The 19,479-nt window shown below is 39.8% G+C and overlaps 1 protein-coding gene across 1 annotated transcript in view; it reads right to left on the bottom strand.

Annotated features, from left to right (window-relative positions):
* Positions 1-19,479, bottom strand: part of LOC124553503 (putative vitellogenin receptor) — a 148,450-nt gene that overhangs the window by 123,734 nt on the left and 5,237 nt on the right. Inside the window, exons 6-9 of the mRNA XM_047127356.1 lie at positions 13,688-13,824; positions 13,533-13,573; positions 13,034-13,182; positions 12,255-12,371 (exon numbers count right to left, since the gene is read on the bottom strand). Of these exons, the coding sequence (XP_046983312.1) occupies positions 12,255-12,371; positions 13,034-13,182; positions 13,533-13,573; positions 13,688-13,824 (444 nt within the window). The remainder of the gene's footprint in view (positions 1-12,254; positions 12,372-13,033; positions 13,183-13,532; positions 13,574-13,687; positions 13,825-19,479) is intronic.

Genomic DNA, 19,479 nt, shown 5'->3' with positions numbered 1-19,479 from the left:
ATCGACTTCGTGACCATCAATCCTAATGTTAAGTTTCTCGCTGTTCTCATTTCTACCATTTCTCATTACCTTTGCCTTTCTCCGATTTACTCTCAAACCATACTGTGTACTCATTAGACTGTTCATTCCGTTCAGCAGATCATTTAATTCTTCTTCACTTTCACTCAGGATAGCAATGTCATCAGCGAATCGTATCATTGATATCCTTTCACCTTGTATTTTAATTCCACTCCTGAACATTTCTTTTATTTCCATCATTGCTTCCTCGATGTACAGATTGAAGAGTAGGGGCGGAAGGCTACAGCCTTGTCTTACACCCTTCTTAATATGGGCACTTTGTTCTTGATCGTCCACTCTTATTATTCCCCCTTGGTTGTTGTACATATTGTATATGACCCGTCTCTCCCTATAGCTTACCCTTACTTTTTTCAGAATCTCTGAACAGCTTGCATCATTTTATATTGTCCGACTTTTTCCAGGTCGACAAATCCTATAAAAGTGTCGTGATTTTTCTTTAGCCTTGCTTCCATTATTAGCCGTATCGTCAGAATTGCCTCTCTCGTCCCTTTACTTTTCCTAAAGCCAAACTGATCATCACCTAGCGCATTCTCAATTTTCTTTTCCATTCTTCTGTATATTATTCTTGTAAGCAGCTTCGATGCATGAGCTGTTAAGCTGGTTGTGCGATAATTCTCGCACTTGTCAGTTCTTGCCATCTTCGGAATTGTGTGGATGATGCTTTTCCGAAAGGCAGATGGTATATCGCCAGACTCATATTCTACACACCCCAACGTGAATAGTCGTTTTGTTGCCACTTCCCAATGATTATATACTTGAATGAAAACCTAATTATGCGACTTAATGAGGAGAATATTTCACTTTTCAATCTTCTGTAACTGCTACCATAACTACTTTTAAAACTTTCTTACTATTAAAAATTATGCAAGTTCCAGAAAAACAGCATAGCCTTGAAAGCTTAAATCATGCTCTTTCCAGCTATGGCAAAGAAACTACTGAACATGACAGTTGAGACGTCTTCAGTCCAGAGACTGGTTTGATGCAGCTCTCCATGCTACTCTATCCTGTGCAAGAGTCATCTCCCAGTACCTACGGCAACCTACATCCTTCTGAATGCTTCATGTATTCACCTCTGTCTACTAGTTTTACCCTTCACATTGCCCTTTAATACCTAATTGGTAATCCCTTCATGCCTTCATGTCCTACCAACTGATTTTTTTAATCAAGTTTTGCCACAAATTTCTCTTTTCCCAAATTCTATTCAATACCTTATTAGCTCTGGTCTACCCATTGACTCCTGAGCATTGTTCTGTAGCACAACATTTCAAAACCTATTCTCTTGTCCAAACTATTTATTGTCCATTTTTCACATCTATACATAGCTACACTACATACAAATACTTTGTAATGTCAGAAAGTTGTTTCTCAATGTCTACTCTATGTTAAATTTCTCTTAAACTATTTCCTTGCCATTGGCAGTCTACATTTTATATCTTCTGTACTTCGACCATTATTAGTTATTTTTCTCTCCACATAGCAAAACTTATTACTTTAAGAGTCCTTTCCTAATCTACTTCCCTTTGCATCACCTGATTAATTAAACTACATTCCATTATCCTTTTGCTTTTGTTGTTCACCTTATATTCTCCTTTCAAGACACTGTCCATTCTGTTCAGTGGCTCTTCCAGGTCCTTTGCTGTCTGACAATTACAATGTCATTGGCAAACCTTAAATCTTATTTGTTCTCCATGGACTAATTCTACTCAAAATTTTTCTTTTGTATCCTTTACTGTTTGCTCAATACACAGATTGAACAACATCATGGAGAGACTACAGCCCTGTCAGACTCCCTTCCCAACCACTCTTTCCCTTTCATGCTCCTCGACTCATAACTCATCTGGTTTCTGTACAAATTGTGAATAACCTTTCACTCCCTGTATTTTACCCCTGCCACCTTCAGAATTTGAAAGAGTATTCCAGTCAATGTCAAAAGCTTTCTCTAAGTCCACAAATGCTAGAAATTTAGGCTTGCCTTTCCTTAATCTTTCTTCTAAGATAGTTGTAAGGTCAGTATTGCCTGATGTGTTCTAACAATTCTACAGAATCCAAACTGATCTTCCCCGAGGTGATCTATCAGTTTTTCCATTTGTCTAAAGAATTTGTGTTAGTATTTTGCAGCTGCGACTTATTAAAGTGATAGTTTGGTAATTTTCACATCTGTCAACACCTGCTTTCTTTGGGATTGGAATTATTATATTCTTCTTCAAGTCTGAGGGTATTTCGCCTGTCTCATACATCTTGCTCACCAGATGGTAGAGTTTCTCGAGGACTGGCTCTCCCAACGCTGTCAGTAGTTCTAATGGAATATTGTCTACTCCGGGGGCCTTGTTTCAACTCAGGTCTTTCAGTGCTCTGTCAAACTCTTCACACAGTATCATATCTCCCATTTCATTTACATCCTCTTCCATTTCCATAATACTGTCCTCAAGTATATCACCTTTGTATATACCCTCTATATACTCCTTCCACCTTTCTGCTTTGCCTTCTTTGCTTAGAACTGGGTTTCCATCTGGGCTCTTTATATGCATACAAGTGGTTCTCTTTTCACCGAAGGCATCTAATTTTCCTTTAGGCAGTATCTATATTACCCATAGTGAGAAGCCTCTACAGCCTTGCATTTGTCCTCTAGCGATCCCTGCTTAGCCATTTTGCACTTCCTGTCAATCTCATTTTCGAGATATTTGTATTCCTTTTTTCCTGCTTCATTTGCTGCATTTTTACATTTTCTCCTTTCATCAATTAAATTCAGTATCTCTTCTGTCACCCAAGGGTTTCTACTAATCCTTGTCTTTTTACCTATTTGATCGTCTGCTGCCTTCACTACTTTATTCCTCAAAGGTATCCGTTCTACTGTATTACTTTCCCTATTCCTGTCAACTATTCCCTTATGCTCTCCCTGAACCTCTGTACAACCTCTGGTTCTTTCAGTTTATCCAGATCCCATCTCCTTAAATTCCCACCTTTTTGCAGTTTCTTCAGTTTTAATAACCAATAGATTGTGGTCAGCGTCCACATCTGCCCCTGGAAATGTCATAATTTAAAATCTGGTTCCTAAATCTCTGTTTTACCATTATGTAATCCGATACCTTCTAGTATCTCCAGGATTGTTCCTTGTATACAGCCTTCTTTCATGATTCTTGAACCAAGTGTGAGCCATGATTAAGTTATGCTCTGTGCAGAATTTTACTAGGCGGTTTCTTCTTTCTTACCCCCCAATCCACATTCACCTACTATGTTTCCTTCTCTCCCTTTTCCTAATCTCAAATTCCAGTGACCCATGACAAATTTTCGTCTCCCTTCACTACCTGAATAATTTTTATTTTATCATACATTTCATTGATTTGTTCATCTGCAGAGCTAGTTGGCATATAAACTTACTACTGTAGGAGGCGTGGCCTTCATGTCTGTCTTGGCCACAATGCATTCACTGTGGTGTTTGTAGTAGCTTACCTGCACTCCTATTTTTTATTCATTATTAAACTTACTCCTGCATTACCCCTAATGTATTTAGGTAATAAGAATTACCTGAGGTGTAAGGATAAAGTTACCATGCAAAAATTTCTGCTCCCTTGGTACCAAGTATAAATGGGTCAGTGTACTGGGTTGTAGCAATGCTTTTAGTCACGAGTGTTAGATGACTCAACATATCTTTTTGCATATTGGACACTAATTTTGTCTTTTGCACTTTGTTTGAAGTATTTGTCACACTACAGGTGGTGTTGGGGACCAGCAGCTAGTTATATGGTGACCATCACTAATCACACCTCCATGGAATGTCAGAGCAAAGATTCTGTGAATCAAAACTGAAAAAATGAATGCAAAGCTTGGATGTACTATTTTAGGCAGTCTGTATCTGATAATCTCACGAGCTATCATGATATGAAAGTGAGAATGAAGAAGTTTGTTAGAACTTCTGTCTACTGAAATAGGTAGATTGTAAACTTGTTTGGTGTACTACTGCATCATCACCAGGGTGACAGTGCAGTATAGTAACACCCTCACTAATTTATGATTTCAACCCTGCAATTTTACAGTTTCTGGTAAGAGGTAGAAATACAATCTGCACAAAGCAGTCAATTTTTTTATGACTTCATATTTTTGGAAGAGGCGATAATTCTTATGTTCCTTGTTGCAAGTATACACCTTTCCAGTAGATATTCAAGGTTTAATCTTAAGACATTGCTGTCATACCCTTGAGTTCAGTGTATACTTAAGGTAAATAATCCGTAAAAAGGATATTAATTCTGACTTAGACACATTCAAGAAGGTTAACCTGCTGTCACAAACCAAACTTGTTACTTCAGCTTCAGTGATGTTGCTGTGACCTCAGTAAGTATACTGGTTTGTGTACTTCAGTATTTACTGATCAGCTTATCTGCAGTCTCACAGGAAATAGCGAGTTCAGTGCAAGACCTTAGGATGACAATGAACAGTAGCTTTTCTGATTCATGTAATTCAAAAAGCATTCCAATAATACCAGTAGTTATATTTTTGTAGTTTCTTAGGTGTTATAAACAACACAATCCTAACTGCCTCTAGCCTTAACAGTGGAATAGTCAAATTTGATGAAAGATTTTAAATATATTAGCATATTTTATATTTTGAACTGGTGTGGTCAAAATTCTTAATGTTTTTAATTAACTGCACAGACATTGTCAAGCATATCACAAGAAATATTTGATAACTTCCAAATCAACTTTTTCTGATGTACTGGGAAAATATAGACGAAACCCTACAGGAACTATAATTTTGGAGTTACTGAAATTATACACCACAATACTGTCCTTTAATTTTGTTGTATTATGTGTCAAATGAGTAGACTATTTCTTACCCACCATAAAAGTAAGGCTTGTAGACAAACTGTCACCTGAGGGTAGATCAAGGTTCAGATAACACCTCAGATTCCGATTTTGTTGCCGTGCATGTCTTAATACACTAACTTCCTAGCGTAGTTAATTAACTGCAGTTTCAACATACACTTATGCGTTTGTTATGCCAAGTGGCATTCTCATAAATGCAGTTTTCACCGACAATTTCATAATAGCCATATGGAGATGCTAAGACTGTCTTACTCATCTACACTGTATTGTGGCCCAACGTGTTTGCTTTAATAATGCTTTCTGCTTTACTGACTTAAATTTTTAAAACTTCAACCTGCCACTCAGTACATTGTTGGTATTGCTATCCTCATGGCAAAGTGTCGTTACCTGTATGTAACCGACATGTTCATAGTGACATTTTCGAAATGTCAACACAACGAACATTGACAACTAGAAAACTCAGCTATTACAATTTTTAGTAGTAATTAACTAACACTAACAATACCGGCCGACCAATCACAACAGAGTAACATCTAACTGGTCATTTAAATGCATGTAATGCCAACTTGCAAACTTAATTCCGCATGTACTTTTCGCTACTGCACGAGACTAAATGTTAACCCTTTACGTCAGCAGAGCCGCGAAGTTGGGAGTAGTGGGTAGCCGGGGTAGTGTTTTCGTTTTAGAAGAGGAAAAAGAGTTGTTAGCATTAGTTGCAACACAGGGGCTTTGTTGGTGTTGCATATTTTAGCGATTTTGATCGAGAAACTCACGCTGCAGTTTTCTTCGGCACTGCCAATGTAGATGTGTGAACACTATCAGTTTAGTGACTATATGTATTTGTTTGTGTGCGACAGCATGTGTAAGATGTGTGCCGATTATAGATTTGCATATATTTCTGTTCGCGTCACTTCTGCGTATTATTTCACTGATTGTATCAATACCAGTTTGTATTGTGATACTGAGAAATTTCGAACATCGGCGAGTGCGATGATGAATTTACTGTTACCGTCCATTATAGACTTAATTGTGCTCTTAAAATTTTGGAACCAGTTGGCGTATCTTCGTTCGAAACAATAGTTCGCTATCTACATTGTAGAATTACGTGAGAAATAGGTTGAGAGTTTTCAGACGCTAAAGTATGTTTTCGTAACTTACCGATACGAATGTTTTCGATACGTAATTGTTTCGTAGGAAATAAGCTTGTGATTTAAATTTCAGCCAAAGAACACATCGTCCCTGAATTTCATTGCGTATCAACGCAAACATGCGTTTCTTAGAATTTTTCGGAAGCCATCATTGTACTTTGCGTAACCTACGAGCACTTCGTAGCAAATCTGCGTTTCAAATTTAGTCACTGTGGCCGATTTTCTAACATTGTTTTACATTCAATTTTCGGTAATTTCCAAGAATGATTGCCTATCGAAGTCGTGGGGTCCAAACGATACTTATCGAATGTGCGATCGTAATTCGATCATGCGACTCTGGCAGCGGGCGTTATGAGTGTGTTTAGAGTGGTCGCTACAGCAGCGACAAAAGAAGAGCGTTACAAAAATACTTGTGGAAGTCCATTATGGTAGTCTGGATGGATAATTTGTAAGAGTCGAACCGCTTATTCTTCCCGATACTCTTTTCCGCACTGTCCGCAACGAAAATGTAAACGTTATTTCAGCATCGAAACTTCTTACGAAATTTTACACATTTCGCACCACCAGTCTACATAGTCCCTTCTTTCCTCGTCCGGTAGTGCTCTATATTTGCGACAAAAAGTCTATTTTCTATGCTGGATAAACATGGAATTAAGTTTTCCCATGTGATAGAATCCGCTGAAGAAACGTCAAGAACACTAGACATCCCACTTACTAACGACGTAAGTCTTCTGTGATTCCCTAGCAACTCCCAAATAATTCGCCGAGGTATTTAGAGGAACTAAGGGAACAACGGAAAACAGATACAAATGACGATCACAAATAACTGATCACTACGCCCGCCATCAGAGTCACATGATCTAATTACGATCACATGTTCGATAGGTATCGTTTGGACCCCGCGGCAGTCATTTTTCCCCATGAAGAGGAATAAGTATATTATCTGCATTTATCGTAAATTAATGGTTTTTGAGTTTCCTGAGAACAAACATCAAACTTACGAAACTAAATTTTTGACCCATGTTTTTTGCCTTAATAGAAATCTGCTGTGTATATCCTTACTGTATAAAGTTAGCTTTTAGTTCAGCACATTGAAATATAATCAGCCGCTTAATTTAATGTTATTTCCTCACTGTCTCTTAATACATAGCACGGCCGAAATGCAGCCCCATTGCGACTGCTAATCTGAAACACGGGACGAGTTGGTTGACATTCGTAAGCAGCTGGCAATTGTCAGATTGGCAGCTGCCGCAAAACTATCGCGAGAGCCGTGTACTTTTGATACCTGTACCAGAGGTGCCTCAAGTGTATTCTTTCTCTGTGTCCTGTCTGCTGCAAAAAGAGGCAGTGTCACCATCCATTAATTTCAATGGGAGTGGCATGTCAATGCTAAATCAGGTGTGGACAGAACTCCTAACAAGTTTGAGGTGTTGTCTTTCACTAAAACTGATCCTGTGGGACTCAGTTCACGTGTGGGAAACCCATCTTGTCTGGTCTCAGGATGTGGAAAACACGCTAAGGTCCATTAATCATCGGCTACCTACAGGGAATGCTAGTCCGCATTAGGGAGACGGTAGCAAGTGAGTTTACAGGACGCCAGGTGCACTCTGTGCATGCCTGCACCATGGGTCTAGTCTAGCAATAGCTGAGGGAACAGGGTGCAACCAGCTGCAAATTGTTGTGCATTGTTCAAATGATGCTTGCTATCAGGGATCTGAGGCCACACTGAGCGAGTGGCAGAAGGTTGAGAAGACCAGCCATTTGCATGGAGCTTCCATGAAGTTCACAATTTGCAGCATTGTCCCCAGAACTGATTGTGGCCCTTTGGTGCAGAGTTGAGTGAAAGGACTGAACCAGATATTTCTAAGGTTCTGTGATAAGCTAGGCTGAGACTTCTTGGACTGTCTTAGAATTGTCAACTTTAGGGTGCCCCTAAATGGGTCATGTTTGCATTACACATCAGAGTCTGCTACACAGGTAGCTGTGTGGCGAGCTCACTTTTTAATTAGGTGATTAATACAGACAACGATCACTGTAGGAAATCCAGGAGTAGCAGTAAGATCGAAGAAATGCCTCCCACTTTAGTATTAGTGGTTAACTAATAATGAAGTACCAGAGTTAAGTACTCATGAAAACTAGTGAAGTTACAAAAGCCTGGCTGAAACATGAAGTTTTTAACAGTGACATTTTTGTGGAAAATGTCTCTAAAGGATACGCAAACAGGGAATAGATTTGTATGTGTTGCAGTAAACAGGAAACTCAAATTCAGATTTGAAATGAAGCTGCTTGGGACACTGGGCGAAACTAGCATGGGGGGGGGGGGGGGCGGCAAAATTCTAACTGGATCCTCTCTTCAACCTGACCTGATATAACCAAAATCTTCAGAGAAAGTCATTTCTCTAGTAATTAAGTTTGCTACTCCAACAGTAATCATTGGTGGACATTAATCCTCCAACAATTGGGGAAACTACAATCTTTAGTGGTAAGCGTGGTAAGAACCTGTGAAAGTTTATCAAACACATCTGAAAACTACTCAAATATCAGAGTAACACTTTGTAGAGATATTAAGTGGAATGATCACAGGTTCAGTTGTCGGTAAAGCAAGTGATAAACTTGTCTATTGGTAGAATACTGGGGAAATGCAATCTGTCTGCCAAGGGGATTGCTTAAAAATGACTTATGCAACCAGTTCTACAATACTATTTAAGTGTGTGGGACTGACACGTACAAAAAAAAAAAAAAGCAGTTTGAAGGGTCAAGCTTTTTAATAAATGCGAGTCAGATAACTGAAGTAACTGAAAGACTAAGACATGAACTATGGTGACAAAACAAAAACTAACCTAGTATAATGTGTCATACCCTCTGCCATGCACCTCACAATGGTTTGCGGAGTACCGATTTAGATGACTGAAGTGGGTTGAAACTTCCATACCCTTAAAAATCTGTTTAGGAGCGTATAAAACTTTATTGAAAGAGGTATGTGATTACACTGCTTTTCCTTTCCTTCAGAGCCAGGGGGCAGCATTAAAGGGTAAACTTTATTTAAGGGGGAAGCTAGGGGTCGCACCACATCTCATTAAGGGGCGGGGAGGGGGCCCCAAATTTTAAAGAATCCCTTTCATGCAGTTAATTTACGTCCCTAAAGTTTTTTTTTATGTGGCGGGAGAGAGAGAGAAACAGCTGTTGTCGATAAAGTGTTCTCTCCCTCCACCACCAACATACTGTAATTTTCCTTCAACTATACTTAACGAAACCTGACTAGTGTCAGGTGTTTTACCTTTCAATGCAATATGTTTAGTATAATGCTTTGATCTGATACCCACAAATCTAAATTATAGCGTATAGTACCACCCTATTAGATACTTTCAGCGTTTCACTTAGCAATATGGCAGTTTCATTTGGCTCAACAGCCTGGAGGTCTCAAACTCTTAAACTTTTTTTGTCCCTCACCTATTCCAGTTATTCTACTGGAGAAAGGCGGCCATCAATGGGATCCAAACCACGTGTCATTCGTGCAGTTAAGGTCATAGGCAGGATGAAAGATTTTTCTTGTTCAATTGGGATTTGACCCAACAATGTTTCCTGTCACGCACTTTGACACTAGACCAGCAATATTGTTTTGAGTACCAGTCAGCTGATTTGTTATGCGAACAAATCAGGCCCGTTTTCTTCCAATCGTTTCCGAAATTTATCTTCTTGGCTTATCTCTTAATCAAGGTCCTCTTTGCCAGTTTTATCTAGATCAAAGCATCACAGACTCGATAATATTGATCAGTGGGTCATGTCGACAGAATGCACCATGTTCAACATATGAAACTAAAGTTACGTGCACATGATGCCCTTTGTGTGTTCAACTTCACTCAAAAATGTTGAACAGGACAACAGCACATGCTCATTTGTTCGTATGTAATTTCCTGGAAATACACTGACGTGCCAAAGAAACTGGTATAGGCATGCGTATTCAAACATACGTAAAATGCAAAATACGGCACTGCAGTCGGCAACGCCCATATAAGACAGTAAATGTCTTGCACAGTTGCTAGATCGGTTACTGCTGCTCCAATGGCAGGTTTGTGAGTTTGAACGTGGTTCAGTCTGCACTCGAGTGATGGGACACATCTCCGAAGTAGAGATGAAATGGGGATTTCCCCTCTACGTCATTTCACGAGTATACCATGAATATCAGGAATCCTGTGAAACATCAAAACCTCAGACATTGCTGTGGCTCGGGAAAGATCCTGCAAGAACAGGACCAACGACGACTGAAGAGAATCAGCGTGACAGAACTGCAACCCTTCTGGAAATTGCTGCAGGTTTCAATGCTGGGCTATCAACAAGTGCCAGCATATGAACCACTCCACGAAATATCGATATAGGCTTTCGGAGCCAAACGCCCACTCATGTACCTTTGGCTACTGCATGAAAGCTGTACACCTTGCCCAGACCTGTCAGCACCAACAAAACATGTTGCCTGGATGGATGAGTCGTTTGAATGTTTCAAGTGGATGGATGTGTATGGGTATGGAGACAACCTCATGAACCCATGGACCCTGCATGTCAGCAGGGGACTGTTCAGACTGGTGGAGTCTGACATGCTATGGGGTGTGTGATCAGTTGGACTGATATGGGACCCCTGATACATATACAGCTGAGCCATACACAACCACCCTGTGTTATCACCTGCATCCATTCATGTTTATTGTGCATTCTGACGGACTTTGGCAATTCCAGCAGGACATTGCGATATCCCACATGTCATATTGCTACAGAGTAGCTCCAGGAACAGTTTAAATACTTCTGTTGGCTACCGAACTCCCTCAGACGAACATTATTGCACATATTTGGGATACCTTGCAACGGGTCTTGATTTATGGACAGTCCTGCAAGATTCACGGTGTCAAATGCCTGCAGCACTACTTGAGACATTAGTTGAGTCCACGCCGCGTCGTTTCAGGACTGCGTGCTCGCGGGGGACCAACACGATATTAGGTAGGTGTACCACTTTTGACTCTTCAGTGTAGGTCACGCGTATAGTGCATTGCTACCTGTTTTCAGTGGCAATGTGAACTCCGTAGCTAACGACAGACAGCTGAGGTCCATGTGTTGAGGTTATGTTGTGAAGTTATGTGCATACCACCAAAGGAAGCATTCTTAAAGTTATGAACGATTTACAGGCAAGTCGCATGGAATGTTACTTCTAACGATTTGAATAGAAATTTGAGCTTTAATACCGTAATCCGCCGCCACTGCGTGTAACCGGCTCCTGAAAACACTCAGGCTTAGGTGGACGAACATGTTTATGTACTGGGTGTTTATGTGGTGCGTGGTTTGTTCTGGTCTTATTGCGCAGTTTGATTGGCCCATTCTTTGAAGGGACCGAAACTGTCTCCAGGCCGCTTTTGGGGAAGCTTTAAAGAAGTTCAACAGAAACCAGCTACATTTAACGAGATACAAGGAACTATCGAGACCTTTGCAGCTATCACACTGGCAACACTAACAGTCATAGTTCGGTAACAGGTAAGCAGCATCGACGTCGTTCGGCTGCAAGTGTGTCACTTTGAACCCGACATGACTTTACCCCTTTTATCGAGCACTCCGGGGAAAATTTCAATATTGAACATTTTACAACAATATTGAACTTGTAGGGCCGCTTGGGAATTCTGATTTCATGCTGGCTGCCCGTGTGCTTTTTTACCTGGTTGCAATGTTGGCCGTGAGGTCAACATCACATCCACAATGGCAGGCCCTGTTGAGTTACTGAGAAGTATCTCACATTGAACGTGGCTTAGTTTCCAGAATTCCTTGCTAGTTTCTAGACACTAGTTTTCATGGTACTTTATTCTCCATAAGTTAAAAGTGAAATTTCACCGTTCGTATTTCGGTCCATGAAAATAGATGCTTCTACTCTAATTCCTATCTATTACAGATAGCCTACGATATTCGACTACACCACATAGGGAAAGTTTAAGGTTATTTTGCCCGTCAGACCTTGTCTAATATTGTGACGAAAGTAAGACAAACTTCAGTTTACCTGACCCGAAAATCTTTGATGTTTTAGTAACTTCAAATCTAATTTTCGCCCTTAGCACAAATTCCAGTGAATACGTAGCTTGCAGCAAAATATTAAAAGCAACAGGGATGCAGTTAATCAGGTTATAATTCAACATAGGGAAATTTACCAATATGAAAATTTTGTAGCTGTACTTACCACAGTGCAGCTCGTCAGCTCCATCTGGGCAATCTTTCTTACGGTCGCAGTGTTTTGCTTCCCGTATGCAGGCGCCGTTACTGCACTCGAAGAATCCAGACGGACATTTTGCACACACTGGAAGAGAGAAAAAAAAAAAAGCCAAAATCATGTTCTGAGAGCTGTTTGCAGTTATTCCGTTTGAAATCTGGTTTCCTTGCGAAGCACATACTGTCTTTTGAAATATGAACTTCGTGAGAATATCCTTACGACATAGCTTTATATTTTTTTCCTTCCAACTGTGCGCCTGTCAATGTTACGGAGGCACAATATTGGAGAAGACCAGCGAAATCTTAATACGAGCTACTTTTAACACGTGTTTATAAGGTTGCTTTGTTCAGTAGAAATTTTGCTATTTCAATCTCAATTCCCGATGAACTAAAAGACTGAACTCCACGTTGTTCAGAACTGCATGGCAATATATTATAACTATGTGGCGTAGTGTACTTTTTGTATCGCTTATTTCCCGTTTCAAAGTTTCTGTCGCGAATGTCTCGCGAGAAGTGGGATTGCTGCTGTTTGAAACACCAATATTTTTAATGTGAAAAGTACATTTTTTAGCCCATGGGCATTCTTAACCTCTTATAGTCCTGAAAATTTGCTTGTGAATTTTTAGTAGCAGTGACTACTTTTAAAGTTTGAAATTGAAAACGTGGGTAGTTTGCAATAGATAGGATTGTACGGAATAGCTGTGTTAGAAAGTAGTCTGATATTTATCTGCTTTTAAATATTTCTTTTACGTTTCGTTTTAAATTTATAGCTATTAAAATTATGAAGCACAGATGTGTATGTGGGCAAGGAATCTAAGGCTAGAAGCAATTTTTCCCGTTTAGTCCATTTTAAGAATGTGCTTAAATAGTTCAGTAATTTTGCCGTCTTTGGTGACGGACTAGGCAGACACGATTAGTCAAGTTTATGGTAGTACGGTTCAGTTTCGCGTGGAGTATTAATTAGGGAAATTTTAATAAAAGGCGATTGAAATTATCTCGACTGTCAAATCAACACGTCTAAGCTGTAGTTGTTTTCGCTGTTCAAGTAGCGATCTTTAATATTCTTCAGTAATCCTGATGGTTCATTTAATACTGTATTACAAGAGACAAGATTCCGCAACAGAAGCTGGACGCTGTTTTGGACAGAAGGGAATGAGATACGCCTTTGCGAGTGTAACAGCTCAAAGAGTGCCAGCAAATAAGCTATATCAACACCTGCACCGATAGTTTGTAAGAAGTCGGAACGTACAGGTGGAGTGAACTATTCTGCACTATGTCTGCTGTGACAAGCTATTTAAGGAATTACAGCAGAATAACTACACTACAGCTCCGTTAAATATCCATTGACCATGAGCAACATTTCAGTTCAAGGAAGACCAGTTAAATCAGGGCTTCACAAGATACACTCTTGAGCAAGCAAGGTGTGAACAGCAGGGTGCTAGCACAGTACGAAAACTGGCACAGGACAGAATGGGAGACAGAACAGCTGCCGTACGTATCTTCGCCACTCAATTTAAATCCACGAACACTTGCGTGGAAATCTTGAGATCGTTACAAATGAAAAATGCACACGTCACATTTTAACGTATATTACATTTTTCTTTGTGAGCTTTTATACAAAAATTGCGTAATTAAACCTTGAGATTCTGTTCTCTTTTCCGTTAACGATTGCTTCTGTGTGAATTCCGTGCGCTGTAGATGAACCCCGTTAGTTTACTTATCAGATAGCTAGTTTCTCACGCGCCTTTTTCATTGCAGAAAATTTTTCACACTCCTATGCTGAACGGGATATTTATTCTCTTATTTGCGGAAACAAGCCATTCTGCGAGACGTTTGGAATGGCTATTTTCCGATGTTAAAAATATGGCCCGGATTATTGTATTCTGATTGATTACCACATTTAAATAGCATTTATGGTTAATATTCTCAACATGAGCTGCGTAATTAACGCTTAAAATCTTATCAAGATCTGGTCACGTGATAAACTTAGTTGATGCGCTGGTGACGTCTCGAGTAAGCCAAATCTATTTCTGTGCGAACGTTAAGAAGTGAAGAGGGGTTTTTTTTACGTACTTTTCGTGTAAACAGTAACTGTTTAGTGATGGAAAACAGTTATAACTAAAGTAACAATAGAAAGGAATTTTGTTAACGCTGATAGTGGAAGCCTTGCGAAAGTTGATGCGTTTATGCTCCACCCATTAGAGTGGGTATATGTGCAATGACATTCTTTTCCCTGCTCCTTGCAACATCATTAAACTATAAAAACTAACTGCAGAACCTTTGCAAATGGATCCGTATAATTAAGTTGCCGACTACAGTCGGCGACCCAGGGCACAGAAATTATTCTTCACGAAGTTTTATTTCAAATGGCTCTGAGCACTATGGGACTTAACATCTACGGTCATCAGTCCCCTAGAACTTAGAACTACTTAAACCTAACTAACCTAAGGACATTACACAAGACCCAGTCATCAGGAGGCAGAGAAAATCCCTGACCACGCCGGGTATCGAACCCGGGAACCCCGGGGCGGGAAGCTAGTACCACACCTCACGACCACGAGCTGCGGACGAAGTTTTATTTGCTCTGTATACCAGAGATATTGCACACACAAGGTGGTCGGTAGAGCAACGGATAGCTCAACCGACCACTGATAAAGAGGTCTTATTTTGTAATCTTGGAAGGGTCATTTTTTGTATGTCTTATACGAAGTACGAGAATTGCGTTAGGAAGGACTGATTGTAGCAGTTGTTTCGACTGTGAGATGGATTATGCGGTTCATACGAGTCCTCGCCTAGTAACCGGATAACTGAAGCTAAATGCATTTACTTTGGGAACAACCCACTTTCTGGAAAGCATTCTAGTTGTGAAGATATCAGCACACGCCCCAGTACGAGGTGTAGGGCAATGAGGTTATTCTGAGAGACCTAAAGTTTGAACAACATTCAGGAGATACAAACTTAAGGACTGATGTTTGTGAGTAAGCTATCGTTAGCGGCTGAAGCAGACTTCATATTTGTGTAAGGTTATGAAACTGCGAAAGTTTCAGCAATAGGAATCGCCGCTGGACAACACGAAAATATATTGATTCTAATTAAGTAAAAAGTGCGTGGTCGCGTTAACTAGAAACTATCTTTCTGAACGTGGTGTGTTAAAGATTGCAGATGTTACCGCATGTAAACAGCAAGGAAAACAATATTCTGTTTCTCATCGGTGTGTAAGTTTTAACTTATTTGGTTTTCATATTAGAGGGCTGTTGCATTTTAGAAATACTCTAAGTTTACATGTTCTGGGTTAGATTCGAACCCCCTATCTAGGGACATTTCGACACATTCGACGACACGGAGCTGCCAAATAATTTAAGTATACTTGGGTAAAACTTTTCAACAAGAGTTTAATTTCGTTGAATGACTTAACAGTCTGAGAGCATCCTTCTGAGGTAAGTCAGTGTTTATCTCCGAGTGCAATATTTCAAATTAAGCTAGTGAACAGCGTCGACTTTGCAGCTTGCCAGCATAGGGCGACATTTTATCCATCTATTCCTAGAGCATGGAGAAACAACTGAGTTTTTATGCATTTATTTGTACGGTATGTAATTACACACCATAGTTAACCCTTTTTCTGAAATGCGCGAGACACTGATTTAGCACTTCGACAGTAGGATCAGGGAACTAGTGACGTCACAGCATCACATGACTAATGGACCGTTTTAGCGGGCTTTGCAAGTATTTGAATTTCATTTCCGTTTTTATGAAACTACTGAAAATCAAGAGGGGAAAAACATGTTAGCTCAACTTGACAATCATTTGAGAATTTTTGACAATCACTTGAGAATTTTCAAGAAACAGTCAAATACCCCATTTCAAGGTATTTTTCTTGTGCTGACCTTTTGTCTTTATATTCTGCCACACTGCAGGTCAATCTAATTGTGAAGAATCTCAAACTCGCTGAACATTGAGAACCGATCAGATCTTTATGTTATTCCAACTCTTCCTTGAGGATAGTAAAATATCAAAACATTTAAAAGGTTAAAAACCCTCCTACGTGGACGATAATTTGGGAAAAGTCAGTTTGATTTCCTTTTACCAACTGCCATTTTTCGTACATTTGGTTTTGTGTGGAAAAGATTACTCTCACAGGGGATTTAGGTATGAAGGCATTGCCTGTGTTATGTAATGCCGACTCGCCACTGCATCAATACTAATCCATATCTCACATTTGGCGGTGCTCCGTTCATCAGAAGGTTAAACATGTCAACATTACACTTCTTTCGCGTTTGTTGGAACCTCATTGGATTCCGTTTCACGTGGAGTGGAAGGCAAGCTATCTGGTACAATCAAATACGATAATGAGGATAGTTTTACGCTGTGCGTTACGCACACGACTCAGAATACGGGGCAACAGCTTCACCTGCGCGTTTGACTGACAGCACTAGACAAGTGATACCACCAACCTGCAGTTATGTAGACGCAGTGGCGTCGTCAAAGGAGACTAACAATATAGTTCTGAACGTTCTTCAGTTTTTATACAGAAGGAAATAAATGGTAGAAACTCAGGCGATACGCTTCTTAGGAAACAGGCTGGGAAACAACATGCTCTCGACCTTAGATAATATAGTATTGTAATTAAAAAACAAGAGACGAAAGTTACTAAAATTGGTCATTTTTCTGCACAATGTACGTGTGGCGTAAAAGCTCATTGCTGTTCTCACTGAAGGTGAGAGTCAGTTGTCTGGTAACCTTAACTCTTTCGATATCGGACTCCAAGGACTGCATTTCAATACTGCTACGTTGATAACGAGGCGATCGGCAACAGAATCCCAAGCCACAAACAAAAACTTTTGACATTCGCTGTACTGCATTTCGCCATCGTTCGGCAGTGACATTTCGAAGCTTCGTGTATTTGACAGCTGGAAAGTTATTTCCAACGACGAATTCCTTAGCTCGGCTCCAAATCAGCTCCGTTTGGTTTACGTTGCCGTGTTAAAATGAGAACCAAATATTCAGAATTTGTACCGTATGCTCGACGCCATGAAACTGTGTCTTTACCACTTATCACTGGCTCTTGTGAGATCAGATCTGTCTTACAAAATAGTGAACATTCAGCTTTGATTTTTCATTTTCCCTCCACAGAATTTGTAATGTCAATTTTTAACAAAAAAAAAAATTAAGCGTGCGTATTTGCAATGAAAACTGGAGTTTTGCGTGCTATATTAAACTATAAGACGTGCGTTTTTCTTGAAAAATGATTAAGTATTAGTTAATTAACATTTGATGAATTTCATATTTAAATGATTTAGGTATTTAAACCCAACAAAAACGCAGGGCACAACGAGGTCGAAAATTTCCCACCAGCTCACTTATCAATATGCGGAGCTAAAGATTATGCCATGTTACTGAAGTACCATCCCTTATTTTTATTATATATTGTTTCTCGAAAAACGTTTGACTTCTCTGTAATTGTGGAAAAGAGTAACTTTTTCGCTATAAACTATGTTCCGCGCGCTTGTTTCACTACGCATCGGTCAGCCATTTTCACGGTGTATGACTAACCCGAGCACAAGTAGCGTTCACAGACTGGCTACACGATCTTTCAAGAAGATCACGTAGGTACGTATACTTACGAAACGTTGATAGCTGTTTATATAGCAGACAGTTTCATTTGTAGTGAAGAGCGGAAAAGCAGTGTACGAGAGCCACGGTTGCAACCAATCATCGCGTTTATGTTTGTTTACATCAGGTATAGTCTCATGATTAACGAAATTTGCCGTTTTGTTGCGACCGAACGGTGCGCGCGCAGTCCCCGCCCCCCAACATGTAGCTGTGCTCAAGAGCATTCATAAACGCGAGGGCACACGCTCAGTATCTGCTATTTGTTGAGCCCCGATCTAAGTTATCTTCCTTGAACTATAAATAGCAGTTACTTCAGATTTGTGCATGTGCGCTCAAGAAAAATTGTTCGTTTAACGCATTTCGGTCCAACTTGCTGAAGTTGATGGCAGACAGCGAAAGCTTTTACCCGATTTGCAAGGGCTGGGCAAACTTCGAACGGGTTTGAGATTTACCGATACGCCGCAGCGTTCGATAGAACAGAACTTGTTAGAAGAATCACGTGACATTTCACTCTTGCGACGCGAGTGCAAGCGGTACACAGGGAACTATTAACTAGTCACAAAAATTAGCCATAATTTTGCTTAGGATGTAAAAATTTTAATTTCGTTACACTGGAGGAAATAGCATTAATTCATGTTCTGCACAAATTGCTATTGTGTTTGAATAAATTTACAATAAGAGCGCTGGTATGTTCAGATATAGACATCGATGTTGATTTTGGTATCAAGGTATCAAACACGACAATGCCCTGAAGAATACGTTGCTTGACCGAACCCAGTACAATATTTTTTTGTTTATGAGAACGTAATGTTTTATGAAGTAGGTTGCAAATAAGCAGTTTAATGCCTGTTCATATATTAGAATAACACGTAAAAACTTAAGGTTATAATCAGTTTAAAAACAAAACTGCAAAATTCAGATGAATCAAAAGCCGAATAAATTAAACATACCGTAAGAGTAATTTTAGCGCGAGTGTGTTGCGAACGAATGTTCCAGAACTTGACAATGATTGAAATCTTAATAGCTGCCGCTGTTAAGCATGATTTGCACCTTACAAGACATTTCAGCCCATATTTCATAGTTTTTATTATTAAAATCCACAGTGCAGCATAAACGCCAAGACTTAATACCAACGAAAGTCTAGATGGCAGGCCGATGCAAAGAGCTTAACCCCATATTTCCCGAACTATGACGTAAACTGTTCGAACAGCGAGTCTTGTTCAGGCAGCCCTAAGATTTACTTCACTATCACGTACTTTCCAGTAATTAACGCGTTTTAAATGATTGATTAAAACGTTTCTATAAAACTTATCACTGGAGCTGCATCCCATTCAGCTGTTACGGAGTAGCAAAGAATGTAAGTACCCTTCGCTTCTTTTGTCTTCTCGCTAGTGGAAGGAGGAATCTAGACATCTTGCTTCCAGCAAAAAGTGAACAATTTCTAACAGCACTGATCCGAGCACTGAAACAGTGAACTTTGAACTGAAGATCAACTGTTTCCGCTTCAGACGTTTGTTAAAGTCTACCCGTTAAATAAGGGCTTCATCTGCATTTGTTCACTTACTGAATGAAGTCACGTCATTGTG

The sequence above is a fragment of the Schistocerca americana genome, chromosome 11, assembly GCF_021461395.2.
Source record: "Schistocerca americana isolate TAMUIC-IGC-003095 chromosome 11, iqSchAmer2.1, whole genome shotgun sequence".
NCBI classification, from domain to species: Eukaryota; Metazoa; Arthropoda; class Insecta; order Orthoptera; family Acrididae; genus Schistocerca; species Schistocerca americana.
Note: the sequence above shows the minus strand (reverse complement) of the source record. Positions and strands in the feature narration are given on the sequence as shown.